The sequence below is a fragment of the Rhineura floridana genome, chromosome 6 (assembly GCF_030035675.1).
Source record: "Rhineura floridana isolate rRhiFlo1 chromosome 6, rRhiFlo1.hap2, whole genome shotgun sequence".
Classification (NCBI taxonomy): domain Eukaryota; kingdom Metazoa; phylum Chordata; class Lepidosauria; order Squamata; family Rhineuridae; genus Rhineura; species Rhineura floridana.
In genome coordinates this window covers 63,749,040-63,771,369 of record NC_084485.1, presented here as the reverse complement: position 1 = coordinate 63,771,369, position 22,330 = coordinate 63,749,040, and the positions used below count along the sequence as shown (strand labels likewise).

At 40.4% G+C, this 22,330-nt stretch overlaps 1 protein-coding gene across 1 annotated transcript; it reads right to left on the bottom strand.

Annotated features, from left to right (window-relative positions):
• Window positions 1–1,872: 1,872 nt before the first annotated feature.
• LOC133386659 (polymeric immunoglobulin receptor-like) lies at window positions 1,873–20,239 on the bottom strand. Its single transcript, XM_061630356.1, has 7 exons — window positions 20,160–20,239; window positions 14,795–15,133; window positions 9,981–10,310; window positions 7,592–7,718; window positions 5,345–5,463; window positions 3,473–3,607; window positions 1,873–2,261 (listed from the first exon to the last, which is right to left on the bottom strand). The coding sequence occupies exons 1-7, from the start codon at window positions 20,218–20,220 to the stop codon at window positions 2,188–2,190; spliced, it is 1,185 nt and encodes a 394-aa protein (XP_061486340.1). The 5' UTR covers window positions 20,221–20,239; the 3' UTR covers window positions 1,873–2,187.
• Between the last annotated feature and the right edge of the window lie 2,091 nt (window positions 20,240–22,330).

The following is a 22,330-nucleotide window of genomic DNA, read 5'->3' as shown; positions in this document are numbered from 1 at the left end:
TTCCATAATTCAGGGGCCACCACTGAGAAGGCCCTAGCTCTAGTCATCGTTCTCCGTGCCTCCCTATGTGTTGGGACACAGAGAAGGGCCTTCGACATCGAGTGCAGCGACCGGGTAGGTACATAGCGGGAGAGGCGTTCCGCCAGGTATTGCGGTCCGATGCCGTTAAGGGCTTTATAGGTAAGAACCAACACTTTGAATCTGGCCCGGAAACATATTGGTACATATGAGCAATGTACATATGAGCAATGAATATTCTCTTTTTTCCAACCCAGATTCTTGATGTGATGTATATGAGAAGAGGGGGAAAACATGATTTGGAAGGAGTCTTCCTTCACTGGATGAAGGAGCGCTTTAGATTATTTATTTGCAGTATGTCTTACCCTGCCTTTTCATCACAACAGATACATAAACATTAGAAGAAAAAAAGCTTTAAAAATCTAAAATATAAACAAAGAACAATAGCATCCAAAACCAATCCCAGCACTGGTTTAACAAAAATCAAAAGCAAAAAAACCCCCTCATTACAGCAAGAGCAACAACGTAATAACATTATTCTGAGTTACTGTCAGGCAGAGCAATTCAACTCAGGGGAAGCCAGCGTAAGTTGTGCTGGAGCAAGAGAAGCCATTGTAAAGTTGTGCAGTACCCAGTTGCCATTCAGGAACCTCTGGGCTGGTTGAACACAGGTTCAGCCAGAGCTGTGTGCAGGGACAAGAAAGTAAAAGCCCGCTGTCCCAAATACCCCTACTGGGGAGTATGCCCTATCCATTGACTTCTATTGCAATTATATTCCTAGACCAATCTTTTTCCTGGAATAACTTTGCCTGGATTGGGACCTGCAGAAGCACTCCAAATATGATATTGGATATGGTTTAAGTCCCCTCACTTGACATGTCCCTTTTTGGGGACTTACGCCGGCTTCACTGGCATCAGTCTCGGCTGAGCCGGCGTAAGTCCCAGCTGAACCAGACTGAGGGACCTACACTGACGTAGCCTGGCTGAGCCAGGACCCAGCCAGCTCAGCTGGAGATCCTCCACATCCAATTCCCCTCAGCCCACCATAAATGCAAGTTGGATTGTGCCCTTATTTATTACAGAGAAAGAATAAGTACATGTGAAATTGTTACAGCCCTCTGAACAGTTTGTAATAGTCTTCTCAGCAATTTTAGAGAACACTTGCCTGAGGAGGGAAAAAGAAGGTTGATGTATTTGTGACCTCTTTGATTCTGCAATTTGCCTTTTAAATATTCAAATATTTTAAAATGTGTATAAAATGTTGACATCCTAAAAACATGCTAGTCCATGCCATTTAAGGCCCAATTCATATGTTACTTTTAGATGTATCAAAGTTATCACAACGCGATTTCACCAAATTCATTTCATATGCTAAGAGCTGGTATTTGGTCGCCATCTCGCAGGAAATCCATCTTCACTAGTTTTATCCACATAGGAACATGGGGAGCTGCCTTATACTGATTCAGACCATTGGTCCATCTAGCTCAGTAACATCCAGGGTTTTAGACAAGGAGTCTCTCCCAGTCGTCTCTGGAGATGCCAGGGACTGGAAGTGGCACCTTTTGCATGCAAAACATGTGCTCTACCACTGAGCCACAGGCCTTCAACACCAGCTCTCACCATTTGCATTTTAGCAATATAGTCACCACATAAAGTTGATATAACCAAATAATTTTGTGACCATCTTACTGGATGCAAAAATAATAGGTGAACTATGACTAAGCTAGACCACAAAGGCAAGGATCCAGAGAGTGATTTGAGGTGCAATCAAGAGGTTGCACAAGACTAGTATATGTTTTACAACTTTTTTTCCTTAAGCAGGCCCTCGTTCCATATCACAAACTGCTTTTGAAACTTCCCTTAATTTCTAAAAGCTACTGCTCAACACACATATAAATCCAAAAACCCCTTGAGTGCACACAGAACTATTCGTTTTGCAGTTGTGTGGATCCTGGTTGATATTTTAAAGATAAATCTGCCTCATATGGCATTTCTGATTTAATTTAATTTAATGACTGAGGTGCTACAATATCAGGAGGGGGAAATGTGATAAGAAAGGCTGCCTGTCAGCCACAGAATGAAGAGAGAGAGAGAGAGTTTTGAAACAAACAGAACTTATATATATATGAAAATTCTCTATTAAGCGTATGCAAACAATGTGAAAGGCAGTCAGTCAGTTTCTCTCAAGTCTTCAGGATTTGGAATATGGCCAAGCAAGCAATAGTCAGGTGCAACTGGGACCTCTACTAAAAAAAGAGAGGAAAATTAGGTGATGTGATATATAATCTCAATGATTTGGAGTTACATTTGTGTCCCTGTCTTTAAAATACTGGAACATGACTGAAAACAGGAAGGTTTGACCATCACCAACTCTTCCCCACAAAACAAATAAAACCCCCACTTATTTTTGTTATTTTTTGACATTCCAGGTTCTAAATATTTGGGGTTGCATCCAATGCTGCATCAGTGGGGTTACACTGGTGCAACGTAGATTCTGTTTTCTCTCTTCCCCCTACACCCCCCACATCTGTTCCAGAGGGTCCCCCAATCTTCCAGAGCTGATTTTGAGGGCACCACATGGGGCTGGACAAGAAAGGAAGAGGAAAGTCCATTGTGCACAGAGCTGCATCTTTGGAAATAGCCCATAATCCCATTTCATACACTTTCCATGTGATAAATATACACTGACTCAAGCCTTAAACATGGAAAACTTCCCTAGCTATTAAGCTTTAATAGTATTATAATGCTCCATAATAATAATAAAATAATAATAAAAATTTATTTTTGAGTCGCCTATCTGGCCGAGTAAACGGCCACTCTAGGTGACGTACAATATCATGATAAAATACAATATAACCAAAAATATAATAATTAAAATTAAACAGCATTAAACAACATTAGAAACTGACCCATCCCCAGAGACCCCATAGGCCTGCCTGAATAGCAGTAGCTTTAAATTAACAGCAGATGCCAAAGAAGTGTGCCATATAATTCAGTTAAACAAAATAAGGCTTCCTGTTCACATCTTTCTTTTTTTAAAAAAAATCAGTCATCCAGGGAGTATTCCAGAATGCCATTATTGCAAAAGACCTTGGAAATGGGGTCTTGATATAGATGACAGCAAGCATCAGAATTACTAAATTGTGATTTTGCAAGGTTCTAAATCACATGGGGAGCAGCCTCCATGAACAGAGGAAGGGAGGCTCTCTGCTTTAAACCTTCACCTTCAAACTCATGGAGGGCTGAACAAAATAAAGGTCATGTGCTGGATGGAGGGGGCTTGGCAAGTGCTCCATCATTCCCCCTCACAGATTTGTTTGCATGCAAAATGGATGAACAGCCCATTAGGGCTATAAATGCAATGCATTGTGGGCAACATTTTGAGAAGGAAGTTAATATTATTGATGTAAACTAAATGAAGGATTTCAGTAGCAGAGGCTGAAAGAACCCATACCTTTGTCAGTGTATAAAGCAGATTCCTGTTCACTTGCTGATCCTATGTGCTCCTCCCTGGGATGCTCCTCTGAACGCTTTTGGCCAGTCAGTCGTATTTCTCCTTCAGGATTTCTTGCAGGAATGTCACTTGAGGCTTTTTTATTATTTTTTAAAAAAAGATAATTACATTCTCATCCATTGACCACTTGGCAAAATGATTGCTTTTTTACTTCTGTGGCTGTGGGAACATGCCACTAGTTTCAAAACAAATGGCCTTTTCAAGATACCATACAGTTCTGCTAGATTTGGGTGAAAGTAGTCCCAGAAAAGCCACTGAGTAAAACACTATTCATACATAAATAAATCATGTTCTGCATAACATTAAAAGCAATACTTTACCCCATCTCCATCCTAGTGAACACAGCACTAGTGCCAACACTACCAGGAGGGCTCTGCTGCTGCCCTGCCCCTCCCCCATCATGTTGCACTGTTGCTTCTGATATTTAACAATGAACCAAAGTCAAAATGGCTTACTACCTCTCTATAGAGGCAAACATCATGGACAACTTAGGCCATCTCCAGATAAGGCACACTAGTTGCTGAAGATAGGAGACCTGATAAACCAGAGTGTGTGTGCGTGTGTGTGTGGGGGGGTCATTTGCCCTTTCTAAATGGGATCACATTCCATCTAAGAACCATGTATGCAGATTGGGAGAACAGTCTTAGAGCCAGTACTGCTCCTAGATAGCTGTCCAGGTATTCCTTTTTTCAGCTTCCATTGATTTTCCATCTGGAAAAGGGAGGCCTTGCAGCTATCATATACGGCTTGGTAACTTCCAGATTAGACTATTGTATAGAGCTTTGTGTGGGGCTGCCCTTGCAGACAGTTTGGAAAAATCATTTGGTCCAATGTGCAGCTGCATAATAATTAACTATATAGATCACATTGTGCCAGTACTGAGAGAACTGCCAATTTGTTCCCAGGCTAAATTCAAGGTACTGCTGTTGATATTTAAAGCCCCACATAGCTTGGGATCAGGGTACCTTAGAGAATGCATTCTACCTTGCCAACATTATTAGGCATTGAGATCTCCTGCTGAGGACCTGCTCCAGGTGCCTTCTCTGGCTGAGGTGAGGTTGGGGCACACAAGAAGCACTGCCTCTTTTGGTGGTGGTGCCCCAGCTATGGAACTCTCTCCTCAATAAGGCCCATGTTGCTAGTTCTCGCTCCTCATTTTTCTAAATTTAAGATTTTATTCTGCCAGCCCTTCAGGATATATGTTCTTGGTCTTCTGCTGCTTTTCTATATACAGTAGGGCCCCGCTTATACGGTGGGTTAGGGACCAGGCCCCCGCTGTAAAGCAGAAATAGCCGTAAAGCGGAACCCATTGACTATAATGGGTTGCGTCACGCAAAAATGCTGCGAAATGCCGAAAAACTGCAAAATCGGCTTTAAAATGGGGAATTTCCCCTAATTGAAAGCCGCCGCATCAGCGGAATGCCGGAAAGCGGGGCTCTACTGTATCTGGGAGGAATTAGGCTTTGGGTATTGAGGTTGTAACTGGGAGTAAGATACACTGAACTCAGTGGGACTTACATCTGAATAAGGAAGCATAGGATTCTGCTGTTAGTATTTCAGTGCTGCATTTGTCTGATTTTTTTTATTTATAGCAAAGTGTTCTTGTGATTCATGTTAATTGATTTAATGGATGCAGAAACAAATGCTCCAACTTAAATCAGACATGGATTAGACCAGCAAGTTCTGGCCAACCATCTTTACTGAAAATAGTGGAAATACTGGGGGCAAGGGATGTCCTGTGCCACATCGCTCCTGCTCCAACAAGAACCAAATGTACAACAGGGAGGAAGAGCATTGATGGTTTCAACTTACCATCCTTCTTTCGCTTCCTTATCTTAAGAATCATAGTTGAAACAATGGCAGCAAGAACAAGAAGTACAACAAGAACTGGTATCACAATTGGAAGTGGATTTAGTTCAGTTTTAGAAAATCTGAAAATAGACATAGTATAAAGGTCCAAAAGGGTTTTTGCTGGTCATCACATGTAATCGTTCACTTCCCTGGTGGCTGGTGGCTGCCTGTCATGCATTAGTCTCTTTCAGTGCCAATGCAGGAACCAGGAGAAGCACATTTGTTGTTATGTGCCTTCAGGTCAATTTTGACTTATGGCGACTCTATGAATCAGTGACCTCCAATAGCATCTGTTATAAACCACCCTGTTCAAATCTCGTAAGTTCAGGTCTGTGGCTTCCTTTATGGGATCAATCCATCTCTTGTTTGGCCTTCCTCTTTTTCTACTCCCTTCTGTTTTCCCAGCATTATTTTCTTTTCTAGTGAATTATGTCCTCTCATTATGTGTCCAAAGTATGATAACTTCAGTTTCATGATTTTAACTTCTAGTGATAGTTCTGGTTTAATTTGTTCTAACACCCAATTATTTGTCTTTTTTGCAGTCCATGAAAGCTCTCCTCCAACACCACATTTCAAATGAGTTGATTTTTCTCTTATCCACTTTTTTCACTGTCCAACTTTCACATCCATACATACAGATCGGGAATACCATGGTCTGAATGATCCTGACTTTAGTGTTCAATGATACATCTTTGCATTTGATGACCTTTTCTAGTTCTCTCATAGCTGCCCTCCCCAGTCCTAGCCTTCTTCTGATATCTTGACTATTGTCTCCATTTTGGTTAATGACTGTGCCAAGGTATTGATAATCCTTGACAAGTTCAATGTCCTCGTTGTCAACTTTGAAGTTACATAAACCTTCGTTGTCATTACAAAGAGGAAAACTATGGAGAAAAAGGAGGAGGAAGGAAAGAAAAGTGGCAGAGGAAGATAAGTGGAGCAGCCCAGGAGAAGAGGGAGACAGAGGGAGACAAGGAGATGGGGAAGACTGGATACAGAGAGAAGAGAGAAAGTAAAGGCAGCTGAGAAACAGATGGAGAAAGTAAAGGCAGCAAAAACTGGGTAGCTACCAGTTGGATAGAAGGGCAACAAGGGGGGTCCTTTGGGTCAGTCACTTTACTCAAGAACGAGGAGAAAGGAGTGTGGGGATTTAGGCAAGGTCTCTACACTACAGAAACCATAAGTTTCTGTTAGTGGCCAGTTACACTACTTTTGATAAAGCCATGCAGAGCGGATATCTTGATTGCAAGATCCCCAAACTCAGCATGAGAGTGGGGCTTACTGGATGGTCAATAGAGACATTCTTAAGATCCTTGTGACCTTCAGTTCTTGGGGCAAAGGACCCTTTACAACAGGGTCATATTTACTCTTGGCCAACCCTTTGGAGACTGCATTCTAGCAGAGGGTGTAGCAAAAAGTGGGTGTGGCCACCTGACACACAAAAACCACACACACATACAGGACATGCAAACGGAATGGACACAACACATATAGCACATGTGCGCACGCGCACACACAAACACAGAAACCACCTCCTGAGATCAGCTGAGGAAGGGTGTTGTCACTCCCTTCCCCACCTTTCAGACAAAAATTAGTCTAGTGCTCTGAAAAGGATGAAACTCCTCCCTCTACACTCATCAGATCATTGATCTGATGACCATATTTGCATCCATAGTTGGGATAGGATTGATTGTCTCTAATTTGGTTGGATTTGGTTGGACCTTGGATTTGGTTATTTGCTTTAAATATAGATTTCCAGCAATATAATAAACCTCAGCACCAGTGAGAGAAAGAAGTGCCACCTGCTGGCTCATCCTTATTTCTTGCAACACAAAACACTTCTTGAACATTTCTTTTCCAGGTGTTTGACTGGCACTTTTGCGAAATTGGCATATAAATGGCAAGAATGCATAACAGTGTTGTTTTTTCCTGTTTGCACATTTGGCTCCTAGAATGCAGCACTTGAATGCTGTAAACATATTATTATCATAATAATAATTCCCTGAAATGCTGTTTGACCCAGTTTCTCATTCTTTTTTCCTGGACATCAGCTGCTAAACTGTCCTCATAGAACAACCTCTGAAAGTGCTGATGCCTATTTTGAGGACTAGTGGGATGAAATTTTTAAAACTTAGATTTCAGACAAACGGCTGGATGACACTGAGTGCGAGAACATGCTTAAGCTAGAAAACTCTCTACAAACTTTACCTTTCATTGTACATTTCATTTGTAGATGTCACATTTGTAGATGTCATATATCTGTCCCCGGATGTACTGATTGTTGGTAGTTCATATATGGCTTTTGCATCACTTAAGATATTGGAGAAAACAGATTCTGTTAAAAAAAAAAGATGTTCTAATTGGGGCTCAGTGAAAATTAAGATGCTCTTGAATGTTTCTACATCATGGTTGGCTAACCTGCAGCCCTACAGATGTTGCTGAGCTACAACTGTCAGACCTGATAATCAGAGCTGTAATTCAACAACATCTGGAGAGCTGCAGGTTAGCTGCCCCTGTTTTACATCAAAATGAATACCTCTACGCATTTTGGACAATTTCAAGCCTTGCATTGCATCCCAATGCTATTAACTGGAATTCACAGAGAGCTGTCAGAAGAGCAATGGCTAGTAACGGGCTTTGCTAGATGAAAATGAAGGAGGTTGCCACATGGCAATATAGAGGCTGGGATCTTCCTACCCTTTTGATACCAGGAGGCTGCAGTGTAAATGGAGGCTCTGCAGCCAGCACCATGCATGGTGCTGCACAGCTGGTGAATGGATAGTTGGCCTTTCTGATGCCAGCAGCGTGCATCAGTGCCAGGGAAGCTATCCATTCAGCAATTGCACAGTTGTATGGGGCTGGATGCCGCAGCTCTATCGTATTCCACCTAGCATTGACAGCTAAGAATGATATCCACCACCCCTTAATCACTATGCAACAGCTGCCAGCGGTTTCACCTAGCCAGGCCAGACATATAATTAGGCAGAATGAAACAACTGTCTCAGGCAGCAGATGCGGAGAGCAGCATCAGCAACCTCCGGCTGTCTCTCCTCAACCCCACTGGCTGTACCTTTCTGTGTGTCCCATATGGCCTGTCTTACACTCTCATAATTAATCTACTCCTCTCAAGTGCATTGGAGGACATTTGCCTGCTGACAACTGGCAAGTATGTTTATTGACAATACAGAGACAAATAGGAAATATCAAAGAGATCAAGCAACTCAAAAAACCAAAATAGCAGGAGAAAATAGAGCTTTTCTACAAGCTGTACGTTGTTTGATTGATTGATCAATCAATTGATTTCTAGAATTTATATCCTGCCCTTCACCAGTGGTCCCAGGGCAGGTTACAGTAAATTAGATTACATAAAAGAATCCATAAAACATGTTCTAAATTCTCTGAATCCTAACTTAAATTTATCTATGCAAATTCATTCCACTTACAGCATTCCAAAATACAGGTTACTCCTATTCCTCAGAGGACTGACAAAAAAGAAATGCCTTTATGTAGAATGTTATGCATAATTATGCTGACATGTTTATAAATCATATAAGCTTCCTAAGAGAGTTGTCTCATATCTTCAGATGAACAAAAGGTCCTCAAAAATGAAAAATAAAACAATTTTATTATTATTATTATTATTATTGGCACAAGCCTCCATTTTTAAAGGAGTTACTGGATAAATTTGCTTCTATGGACTGAACCTGTTTAAGGTATTAATTTATCCTTCACCAAGGTTAACAAAATGTCTATGGTCATATAGAGTACTTCCTTTGAAGCTGGACTTCACTTAATATGCTAAAGAGATTCTCCAACTGTGGTTCCTTATAAAATGAAAGTGTTGAGACTTGGAAAGTTTATCACTTCTGACTTTCAAATGAGTTATTAAGATAAGGGAAAGTTAAATGTTTTGGCAAGGAATGAACCTTTGCATTTAACGATCCCTTCAGGCAGGTGATTTCCAGAAGAAAGGGAATTTGGTAATTATTTTTAGAAGTAATACTTGAGCAGGCATTTTGACAAAACTGTGTATGTGGTTCTGTCAGCATACTCTTTTGTGGTCAGCTTGATTTTATAGCAGATTTTTTGTATCACAAACCGGATCATACTGTGACTTTTCTTTCACAGCAGGAGCAAGCCCTCAGCCAGCTTGGCCTAGAAGACAGATGGAAAGAAAGCAACTTTGAAAAATAAATTTCCTGCTGCTTATATGTCTTTGGGTTGGGGCTAACAAGGAGGGGAGAATTGGTATTCTGCATCTCCTGAGGCCAAGCCTATGCCCCAGGATTATTGAAGATGTAAAGAGGATTCTCTCATCCCAGATTAGGGGATCATAAGAAGAGGGTGCATTAGCCTCAGGTAAGGTTCACTGGAAGGGGCTCATCTTCAGAAGGCAAATTTCCCCTAAAGGATCTTTAAGCTAACAGGTGGACAAGGAATGAAGAAGGTTAATAGGACGTTAGAGCCAACTCCATGGAACCAGGAAGCATGGTGAGTACAAGGAGGAAACATATTTTCCTTGTTGCCTTGACTTTCTTGCCTGCTCTTGTGCAAATTCTTTTCATGAGTGATTCTGTTATTTTCTTTTTCTGCTTACCTTCTGTAATTTCCAGTTGTATGGTTCTTGAGCTCGCATTGTTATCAAGTGTTCCTGTTCCACATTTATACATCCCCTTATCTTCTCTTCTCAGTTCGTTTATGAAGACTTTGAAAGTTTCTGAGCTATCTCCAGCAGTAAAAATAATTCTTCCTTCCTGCTGTTTTATCCCATTCATGCTAGTCTCTAGTATGGGAGAACAGCCAGATCTTCTCATCTTGCAAAAGAATTTCGTCCCATTTATGCCAGCAGTTTCAGATGGACATTGGATCATCACTGAGCCTCCCAATTTACCCCAAAAAATTTCAGGTGATACAGGCAGATTTGGACCTTTTGGAGAAAGTAGATCAGAACATTTATTACAATTTCTTTTTATTTTTATCATTTTTTTAAAGATTCATCACCACTTGTTACACTCAAGAGGGCATTCGTATGAAAATGTTAAAAAGTATTTATTTATTTGAGAAAGAGAAGAAACCAAGGGCATCTCTTCCAGTATCAAGATTAGGTCCTACAATCCAACAGGAGAGGCCCTGTTGGTGGTGCTTCTGTTGGGTGCTGCCCAGTTGGCAGAGAGCCACGATGGGGTAGCTGTTACTCATTTGTTGAATGCCCTCTCTGGTGCATCTGTCTCGCTCATTAATAACATTTAGGGAGAATTTAAAAACATTCCTATCCATCCTGGAATCTGATGGCTGAAAGATTCTGTTCCTGGCAACCTTGAAATTAATGGCTGTGAGGGTATGTGACTGTTCTCAAATGTATTTAGATTTATTTATTTGTTTGTTTATTTAAAATATTTCTATCCCACCCTTCTACCCTACAATAGGGCACTCAGGGCGGCAACAATAAAATCGCACACATATATAATAAAATACACAATAAAAACACAAAACATTACAGTAAATTAAAATGCATAAAATACAATTAAAATACATAAAATGCATTATGCACATACATACATAAAATACATTATGCATACACATACAAACATACATACATGTATATATGTGCATACACATATAATAAAGTGAGAATAAAAGAACTTAAAAGATAAAAATAAAAGATAAAAACCTTAAAACAGTGTCAGGCTGACCCGTCAGTCCCAACCAAAGGCTCTCTGGAACAAAATAGTTTTTACAAGTTTCCGGAAGACCATCAGGGAGGGAGCAAAGCGGGCTTCTTGGGGCAGGGAATTCCAAAGTCGGGGAACCACAATTGAAAGGCTCTTTCCCGTGTGCCTGTCAATCTAACTTCTTTCATTCCAGGTACGCAGAGGAGACGAGAGGTAGATGATCTTAAATCCAGGCTAGGAACATATGGATGTAAGTGGTCCCTTAAGTACACTGGTCCAAGGCCATTTAGGGCTTTAAAGGTCAAAACCAGCACTTTGAATTGGGCTCGGAAACAAAATGGAAGCCAATGTTTTTAATTATTTTAAATATTTAATTTTATTATTATTATTTGCTACTTTGTTTTTTGCCATCCTGGGTTCCTTTGGGAAGAAGGGTGGGATAGAAATTTAGATGATGATGATGATGATGGTGTAACAAGCAAGCAAGGCACAAAAATGTAAATAGACTCCTATGAAACAATCCAAATGCTTGCAAAAGGGGGATTAGTCCTTATCACTAACAGTTCCAGCTGTTTATTGACAGCCTTGTTTTCCTCTACATTTTTCACACAGATTATTTGTCCTTTTAACAAGTATTTTTAAATGAAAAACTCCATCTATAACTAATGGCTTCACATGGGAGGACAAATATCAGAGAATTTAAAGAGCCGTGCTTTTTTAAAGTTAATGGTGAAAAGTGAGACAAAACCAGAATTGGAAACTGACTGATCACAACCCCAGATTTCGGCCGGAAAGTCTTTTGAACCAACTTCTTATCATAAAATTTTACCCAAATACTTTTTTTGTTTCTTTCCCAAACCAGAATACGGGGCCCTAACCCTGAAATCATTTTAATAGTGTTTTTGTTTTTGTTTTTAGAGCTCAAGGTGGCTAACTGGTGGCCTTCCAGATGCTGTTGGAAATCCAAGAAACTGTTGTGGACACCACAAAATACCCATTTCTCAAAATAAAAACTGAAGATGCTCAGATACCCCCCAAAAAATGCAGAACACCTACACACAGCCAGAAACAGGCAAAACACCCCCAAACAAAAGAAACAGTAGGCAAAACACCCCCAACAAACAACCAAACCAGAAAAAAAACAGACAATCTTCCCAAATAAATGAGCAAAAAAAGCCAGCAAAGGTAGAATACACACCAAACCATAAACAAATAAAATCAAGCAAAGCCCCCCAAAGCCCAAAAGCATTCTGGGGAAAGGGAGGTAAGAGGGTGGGGTGTCTGGATGCCTGTGCTTCATATATATGTATAGCTTTAATTTGAGAGGGGCCAGAGGCCTTAGCAGGTGCCAAGGAGGTGTCTAAGAGTCATATGGTGACCACAAGCAGCACTTTGGGGACTTCAGTCCTAGAGATGATCCCCTCCATGCCCCCCAAAACCCCACCTCTTTTAAGTCTTCCAAAGAAAGTGAAGGAATGCATCACCATTGTTTTTGAAATACCTGAGGCTGCAGTGCTAAGAATACTTACTTTCCTCTGAACAATGCAAACTTACTTCTGAGTGAATCTGCTGAAGTAGTGCATGAACTACTCCATCATCTACAATACAAACACTGGGGAAAAGGAAGATATATTTTGCCCTTCCTCCCTTTGTTCTCTCTTCCGGTTCCCCTACCTAAAAAAATATGTTACCAATGAAACAACCAAGTGATACTCAGACTGTTTTTGTGGATTGGATCCAAAGTAACCCTATCATGAGTGGAATACATTACAGCTCATACAAGTAGGGGCACATAGTTTCTCCAATGCCATCCCAAGACATTTTGCTGTCTGACGCAGACCCCAAATCGCAAGTACACACCTAGGACCAACACTCTCAAAAAGTCTTGTGATTCAGATACCAGATCCTCCCTTCCATTATTCCTGCTTTCCCCAGTTTGGGGCCACCCAGTCAGCCCCAGTCAACATTGCCAGTGATAAAGGATTATGGGAGTTGTAGTTCAAAAATCCTGGAGAGCACCAGGTTGGGAAAAGCTCATCTATCCCCCCTCACTTTCCCAAATGAAACAGGCAGCTTCACCTTGCTGCACAGCAGAAATTCAGGGATGACCCTGCCAAGTTCCCACTCTAGTGGTAAATCATAAGAACATAAGAGCCTGATGGATCAGGCCAATGGCCCATCTAATTCAGCATCCTGTTTTCACAGTGGCTGACCAGATGCCTATGGAAAGCCCACACGCAGGACCTGAGTGCAAGAGCACTCTCCTCTCCTGTGGTTTCCACCAATTGGTATTCGGAAGCATAACTGCCTCCAATTATGGAGGCAGAGCATAGCCATAATGGCTAGTAGCCATTGATAGCTTTATTATCCATGAATTTGTATAATATTTTAAAGCCATCCAAGTTGGTGGACATCACTGCATCTTGTGGAAGCGCATTCCATAGTTTAACTATGTGCTGTGTGAAGAAGTATTTTCTTTTGTCTGACCTGAATCTTCCAATATTCAGCTTCATTGGATGTCCATGAGTTCTAGTGTTATGAGAGAGGGAGAAAAACTTTTCTCTATCCACTTTCTCCATGCCATGCATAACTTTATATACTTCCATCATGTCGCCTCTAACTCGCCTTTTCTCTAAACTAAAAAGCCCCAAATGCTGCAACCTTTCTGCTCCCCATTTCATTTCTGAGGGTCTCCCAACTCTCAGGAGTGGATTTTTGGGGACTCAAAGGAGCTGTAGTGGGGAAGATAGATAGGAAATCCCCCTGTTGAAGCCAATTTATTTTTTAACCCCCATGAATACTTGTTATTAATATTTCCCATCTAAATTTGAGGGAATTATAGAAAACACTCTACTGTGGGAAACTCACTGGTTCTTCATAAGGACCAAATTATTTTCAACTTGAAGAAAAAAACTGACTAAAATCAAGCTTTATGTTTTATGTCCTCAATATACTGTATATATATATAGTAAAACTTGGAAACAATACTACTAAATATAAGTATTTTTAGTCCCACATGCTTAACTTTTCCATTGCAATCTAAAAACATTTCATAGGTGGTATAGAACACCTGCAAAAGTGTCACGCATATCATCATCAAATGCACATATGTGTTGGCAAGGCTGTATGACCATAGGAACATACCTTCATCTCTGGTCATCATGTCCAAAAGTAAACAGATTTTGGAAACATGTACACCAAATTTTATTAATATTACTGGAGAGAATGTGGAATTAACACTGAGTTTATTTTGATTGTCATTATACAAGGGACCTAATTTGGACTTAATATTTAAAGAATTAATTTCAATGTTATTAATGGTGGCAAGACAAATAATAACGCCTTCCAGAGGTGGAAGAACTTGGATGGGCTGGATACTTTGGCCTGGTTTACAATATTTGGAATATGACAGTCTTAGAAAAAATGACATATAATTCACATCTTCTAAATGGAAGAACTAATCTGCAGTCCTTTAATACCACCTGGTGGAAATTTATGGAATATACTATTGAACATGACATGCATCTGCCAAGTGTAGCTAAAAGTATATGGTTATCATGATAATATATGCTCAAATAATGAAATGTAGAGTTTTAAATAAATGTACTTTATGTTAACTTACTTCTTAAATAAAAATACTTTAACAAAATTCCATTGCAATCAAATTGTTAAAGCAGCCCTTCAGTTAGCTTTACTAATCTTTTGAAGAAAGTTGTTCAGATTTACCCAGTTGTCTTACCTTCCCAAATGGTTAGATTCACTCCAGCATATAAACCATTATTTGTATTGCCAATGCCGCATCTGTAATTACTGGAGTCTGTCTTCACCAGCTGTGTCATCACCACTTGCAAAATCCCATTTTGAGGGCTATCATGCATTGACACTCTTCCTTCATAGTCTTGGTGGGTGAAACGGTTAGTTGAAATGATAGTCTGGCAAGATCTAGGGGTGTATGATTCCTTGCACCAATATTTTCTGCCATGTCTATTGGCTGTGGTAGTTTTATAGTAGCATTTGATTGTCACTGATCCTCCATCATGACTTATCAGCAGCCTTGGCCCATATAATGTTCCTGAAACTATTTTTAAGAAGGGAGGGAAGCGATCAGCACATTATTCAAGCAGTAAGACATATAGTGTTATTTTCTCTTACCACACATGCAGTGAACTAAGGGTGTAATCCAAGCCCCTTTTGCACCAGGCTGGGATTGGTTTGGACTAGACCAGCCTTTCCCAACTAGTGGGCCACCAGATGTTGTTGGACCACAACGCCCATCAGTCTCAGCCAGCATTGCCAATGGTCAGGAAAGATGGGAATTGTGGTCCAACAACATCTGGTGGCCCACTAGTTGGGAAACGCTGGACTAGACAGAGGTGTTCCTCCACCCATCCCTGCCAGCCTCTTCCAGCCTTTGCCTGTGGAGTGATGACAGCACCATTCTGCCAGCGTGGAGCTGCCCCTTCTAGCTATCTAATGGATGGGTGCAAATGCCACCAGTGGAAACCCCAGTGATAGTAGTCACTGAAATGTTTCTAAATGGGGCATTCCAGGAGTAGTGGAGAGCCAAACCAGAATCCATTGGCAAAGCAATTTGCCTTCCACACACCCTGTATCTTCCACCCCAGTAGGAATGCATGGAAGGCCTCTGGATGTGGCAGTGCCCCCCAATGAATAAAATACAGTTTAGTAATCTGTAGTGCTGTGAGCTAAAGGCATATTTGTTTATTTTTCAAGTTACTTTAGTTCATCTAGAGCAGGGATGGCTAACCCATGGGCATGTGTCATTTTAAAAAAAATTCACCATAGCCATTTGTACATGTCAGTCATGCCCACTTATTTATTTATTTATTTATTTGATTTATATCCTGCCCTTCCTCCCAGCAGGAGCCCAGGGCGGCACTTTGACACAGGAAGGGTTGACCATGGGGTCCTCAGCTCAAACAAGGTTAGTCACCCCACTGGAGGTACTGTGATTCATAAACAAATTTTCTCAGCTTGAAAAGCCCATTACAAACTGAGCCAAACCCCTTCCAAAGTTTGAGCCTAACTGGACTTGCTCTGGCAACAGTCCTCCTTGACAAAGCCACCTGTCACTTTCCCAGCCCAACTTGCCAGGTCACTATGGTTACAGGGGCCTCACTGTGGGCCTCTGTTAGACCTCTGCTTCTGTAATACCAGGGGCCATGCCTAAGGTTTCTTGGGAGACCCATGGATCTTAGCAGAGCCATTAGGAACCATGGGGGCTATATTTTTCATGGATCTTTGCATGTGGGATGCTGTACACATGCTCACAGTACCAGGCTTAATGATCCATGTGAGATGAAGTTCCCATGGATCATGATGACCCTATTAAGATCAATGGGAACGCTATCTCCCATGGATCTTTGCAAGCAATATGCTGCTAAAGTTCTGGATGTCAAATGTAGGCACTTTGCCATTACTTCCAGCCAAATTTTGTGGAATAGACAGGACAAGTAGGAGTGGACTCGGGGTTGCAATGAATTGTATGCTTTGCTTATTAAATAGGAATTTATCTTACAGTTCCTACACTATCTGAACAAGGAACTAGAATCTCAACAAAGTTTTGGTAATATTGATATTTCATTATAGACAGACTTTAATGTTTAATAATTTGGGGAAAGGGTGTATTCTTTCCATAAGAAGAAACATACTTTTACATGCACCCCAATTCTCTGTGCAGTGATAACTCAAGCATATATCCAGGTTCTGTTTTAGGCTGCTGAAGACTGACTGTGCTTTGTGACATATAGTTTATTTACACATACATGCAGGTTGAGCACAGGTGGACATTCACAGCTTTAACACACTGATAGATACTAATCCCCATTCAGTTTATTGGGAAAACCCAGCTGCTGCAGAGCTCCCACAAAATCCTACAGCTGTTTTTTGTCAAATCTTAGTCTGACCCCAACTGTAGGTTCATTCCCCACAGACAGTTGAATGACATCATCCCTAGAGAAGAAATGTGGAAGAAAGCTAAGAACTGATTACTAAATGGCCCCTAGCCCTTGCAGCACACAATAGGGAATGAGATTCGGGTAGAAAATCATTGGTACCATATTTTGGGATTGCCTGGTCACAGTCCTGCCACCATCCCAATATGAACCCACCCGTGCACTACGCTCAACATCAGAGGCCCTCCTCTGGGTGTCTACTCAGAAAGACGCCCGGAAGGCGACTACAAGAAAGAGGGCCTTCTCGGTAGTGGCCCCCGAACTATGGAACACCCTTTCTGACGAGGTACGCCTGGCGCCTACTTTACTATCCTTTCGGCACCAGGTGAAAACCTTCCTCTTTGCCCAGGCATTTTAATATTTTTAATATTTTTAATATTTTAGTATTGTAGTATCTGTATTATTGTTGTATATGTCAGTTACATGTTTCATCTGTTTGTTTAATTGTTGATTTGATGATTATGTGGTTTTAAAATTGAAATGTAAATTTATATTTTTATTGTTGTACACCACCCAGAGAGCTTTGCTATGGGCGGTATAAAAATTGAATTAAATAAATAAAATAAATAAATAAATAAAATCCCTGGACTCACTCTTCCTTATAGTACCTCCATCTCCCCAACCCGCAGAAGTCAAAGACTGCAAAATCAGGTTAAAGCCCTTTAACAACCCAGTTTCTCAGGAAGGTGGAGCCAACCACACTACAAGCCTTGCCAGTCTATGTATTAAGTTTAATTTCCTGCTGGGATAATATCTTTGTACAGCAATCTTACTAGGAGATAGCTTCAGCCAGAAAGGATCACTCAGAGCTATCCAAGGTCCTGTTTTTACCTGCTCACTGTGTATGAGAGCTTTTGATTGAGCTTAATCTGGTTTTGCATGCTGTGACTTGACTTTCTCTACCTTGACTACCCTTGATTTGACTGGACACTACTTGCTTCCCCTGTGAGGTTCAAGTGCCCATGGAACAGAATATTATCCTTTCAGAATGGCCTCCAACACTTAGTTCCTATGGCAACAAATTGCCTGTACTTGACTTACTACCTGACAAAGCCAGACCTGTTGGGCAGAACTGACTTCTGAAGCAGTCCTTCTATTGACCAGAATTTACCTATATTACTTAGGAGCTGTATTGTCTTAATATCCCATGCAAGTAAAGTAATGCTCAAGATTCTACAACAAAGGCTCTTGCCATATATAGATCGAGAAATGCTAGACGTCCAAGATGGATTTAGAAAGGGAAGAGGCACCAGAGATCATATCACAAACACATGTTGGATCACAAAATAGACCAAGGAATTTCAGAAGGAAATCACCCTGTGCTTTATAGATTACAGCAAAGCCTTTGATTGTGTAGATCATGAAAAACTATGGAATGCTTTAAAAGAAATGGGGGTGCCACAGCATCCATTGTCCTGATGCACAACCTATACTGTGCACAAGAGGCTGCTGTAAGGACAGAATATGGAGAAACTGATTGGTTCCCAATCAGAAAGGGTGTGAGTCAGGTGTATTTTATCACCCTACCTGTTTAATCTATACACAGAACATATCATATGGAAAGTGAGGTTGGACCAAGATGAAGGAGGTGTGAAAATTGGACGGAGAAATATCAATAATTTAAGATATGCAGACGATACCATACTACTAGAAGAAACCAGTAATGATTTTAAACGAATGCTGATGAAAGTTAAAGAGGAAAGCACAAAAGCAGGACTACAGCTGAACATCAAGAAGACTAAAGAAATGACAACAGAAGATTTATGTAACTTCAAAGTTGACAACGAGGACATTGAACTTGTCAAGGATTATCAATACCTTGACACAGTCATTAACCAAAATGGAGACAATAGTCAAGAAATCAGAAGAAGGCTAGGACCGGGGAGGGCAGCTGTGAGAGAACTAGAAAAAGTCCTCAAATGTAAAGATGTATCACTGGACACTAAAGTCAGGATCATTCAGACCATGGTATTTCCGATCTCTATGTATGGATGTGAAAGTTGGACAGTGAAAAAAGCGGATAAGAGAAAAATCAACTCATTTGAAATGTGGTGTTGAAGGAGAGCTTTGCACATACCATGGACTGCAAAAAAGACAAATAATTGGGTGTTAGAACAAATTAAACCAGAACTATCACTAGAAGCTAAAATGATGAAACTGAAGTTATCATACTTTGGACACATAATGAGAAGACATGATTCACTAGAAAAGACAATATTGCTAGGGAAAACAGAAGGGAGTAGAAAAAGAGGAAGACCAAACAAGAGATGGATTAATTCCATAAAGAAAGCCACAGACCTGAACTTACAAGATCTGAACAGGATGGTTCACAGCAGATGCTATTGGAGGTCACTGATTCATAGGGTCGCCATAAGTCGTAATTGACTTGAAGGAATATAACAACAAACTTAGGAGCTGACTTCGAGGCCATCTAGCTCAATTCCTAATCCCATTACAGTATTTCTGGCATATCCTGCTTAGTGGGAAACGTCTGGATTGTCCCTGGTGTAAAAAATAGTTTCCTTGAAACACCTAACAAATGTATTTTCAAAAGTCAAAGAAGATAAAGCTAAAATATTTGAGCCTTTCCTCATACTATGGAAAAGAGGCTAAGTACAAACAGTAATATTATGAACAGAAAACTTCCAAGTGCCCAGTGGATCTAACACTTATGCTTACCTATACATAAAGAGGAAAATATGTTAAATGTATTACATTCTGTCAATAATTATATTATATATTTATTTTTATGTTGCTTTTTGTTGTTTGGTTTTTGTATTTTGAAATATATATATTTTAAGCTGAAAATATATCAAACATATCTGAGACTGGCTTCAAAGAGAGTGAAACTGTAGAGTGGCCATAGAAATGACAAGTTACTAGCCATATTGGACCAAGGAAAGATTTGTTGTTGAAGGTATGGTTGATTGTTTTTATTGTTAAAAACAGGCAGAAAATACAGGAGTGCCAAAGGTGGAGCCATTTTTCCCCACATACCTGTATGCCTCACTATCAATAGAAAAACAGTTGTCATGAACCACAACCTTTCCATACCTCTGACACAAACTAATTAAAGAGACCTAAGATGTGACTGCAAGGGCAAAGATGACAGAACGCTTGCCTACTCACCATATATCAGAATGGACAATAAAATAAAGGTGTTCACCAACATGCTTGCTTTCAGAAACATTCAAAAGTCAGGCATCTGAACTGGATGCGAGGGATGGGACCGACTCTGCATTCCCTTGCAAAACCTGATAGGGATATGAAGGGTTCTTTTTTTAAATCATTTCATTTATTTGAAACAAAAAGAAGTAAAAGAAAACAAAAGTTAAATTCAATTATATAGCTCAAGAAGACTGATCTTCTGTGAAATATATCTAACATTCATATTGCTGCTACAGGATAAACAATGAAATGCTTTCTGCAAAAAATAAGTCTTTTAAAAAGGTTTTCTCCCCAAAGCCCTTTGACTTCATTTGTAGGAAGCAACTCTCTTTCCCTATTTTGCTTCTTGCTGGAATTTCTAGGTAATTTTATCAGCAACTGTGACTCTAAATAAAGACAATGTTCATGAGTCTGGCTGCAAGCTCTGGATAGCTGGAGTATTTCCCCATGTGTGTCAAAGTTCCCCTTTTTATTTCAATTGTGTGTTTCATTTTAAGAAGTTGCTGTATCAAGTGTCTGTCATAGAGTTGTTCAGCCATCAGTAGCAGGATTTCTAAACTTCACCCACCACATTCTCCTGATGAAGAATATATTTGAGATTCTCTGCTTACTTGATGACTTACAAATGACTTAGAGGAGAAAATAAGAACAAAAATGGACGCAGTTCTAGAAATTAACATTTGCTTCTAACAGTGCATTCTGACCCTAGCTACGGTCAAGGAATTTAACTTAACCGGTTCTGTGCCGCAAAAAAAAAATCAACAGTTAAACATGTGATCACATCTCTCCCATGGACTTGAGAAACAAATAGGGCCATTCAGCCTGGGGCTCCTTGTCTCTCTGGGGACCAAACTTAATTTGTTTGTTTACATTTCTATTCCATTCATACATAAAGGGAATGGTTTTTCTTGTAAGCTTTACAACAAAAAATGCACATTGGTAACAGCCACCCAACAGCCACCTGACTTCATCATGCTTCATACCTGAAGACACTTTTCTCTAAGGGTAGCTGACTATTGGAAGCAAGTGTTTGAGAAATGTGAGCACCAACCATTGAGATAACAGGATTTTTAAATGCTATATGTTTTGTTTTATTTATAATAATTTCATTGTCTTAAAAGTATTATTTGATTTTGCAATCCTGTGCCCATTTATCTTAGAGTAAGCCCCATTATACACAAAGAAAACTACTTCTGTGTAGACATATACAGCTAGACTTTACCACTTGCACAGCAGGAGACATACTTAAGCCTCTTTGCAAAGTGTTCACATTTTGCATTTGCCAGAGTGTGTACTTGTGTGGGGTGTTTAACATCCACTCACACTTCTTATGTAGTAGTATTTGCAGAAAAAACTTCTAGGGAGTACCTGATCTCAGACAAACCCACCACAGGAAAGATAAATCCTGGTTGCTAGAAAGAAAGGAAGGGCAAGGACTAGAAAATGAGACAAAAGCAGAAAAGAAAAGTGCACAGAATGGAGGGGGAAACAGCATCCCTTTAGAACTTCAGGGATTCCTCAGGGTGTCCAAACAATTCACTCATTGACCACAGCTCTGACTTCATGCATTGACTAAAAACACAGAAAGATGGGAGCAGCCAGGCTGGTTCATCTTACAGAAGTCAGTTAGAAGGTTGCCTCCATATTTTGCTATATAACATTCCTTCCAGTAGGGCTAGAGATTTTTTTGTAAAAAATGAAAGCTCAGAACCTGGGGCACTTGCAGGCATGGACCCCAGTGCAATTTCTCCAATTGCACCACTATAATCCATCCATGCAATCTTGAAAAAAGTGGTCCCTAGTTGAGAGCTGGGAACTTCTCCTGCCTCCCACCACCAGTTGACCTGGCTCACATGAACTGGGGCTCACACTTTACCTCGGCATCCATGACCGCTCTCTTCCCTGACCCAAAACTTTCCCTTTCTCTGAAAATGAATTAGATTGAGGGATTTTGAATATTCTAATGAGCAACTAAAAACCCCTGAAGGAATTTTTGAGGAGAGTGGAGCTCTGATTTAGTTCCTGATCCCCTTCACTGTTCCCCTCCTATCTCAAGGGGAACAAAGCCTTACTTTGGGAAAAGTGGGTGGCAGTGATAGAGGGCACTCCCATCAGCAGAAACTGATGAATAA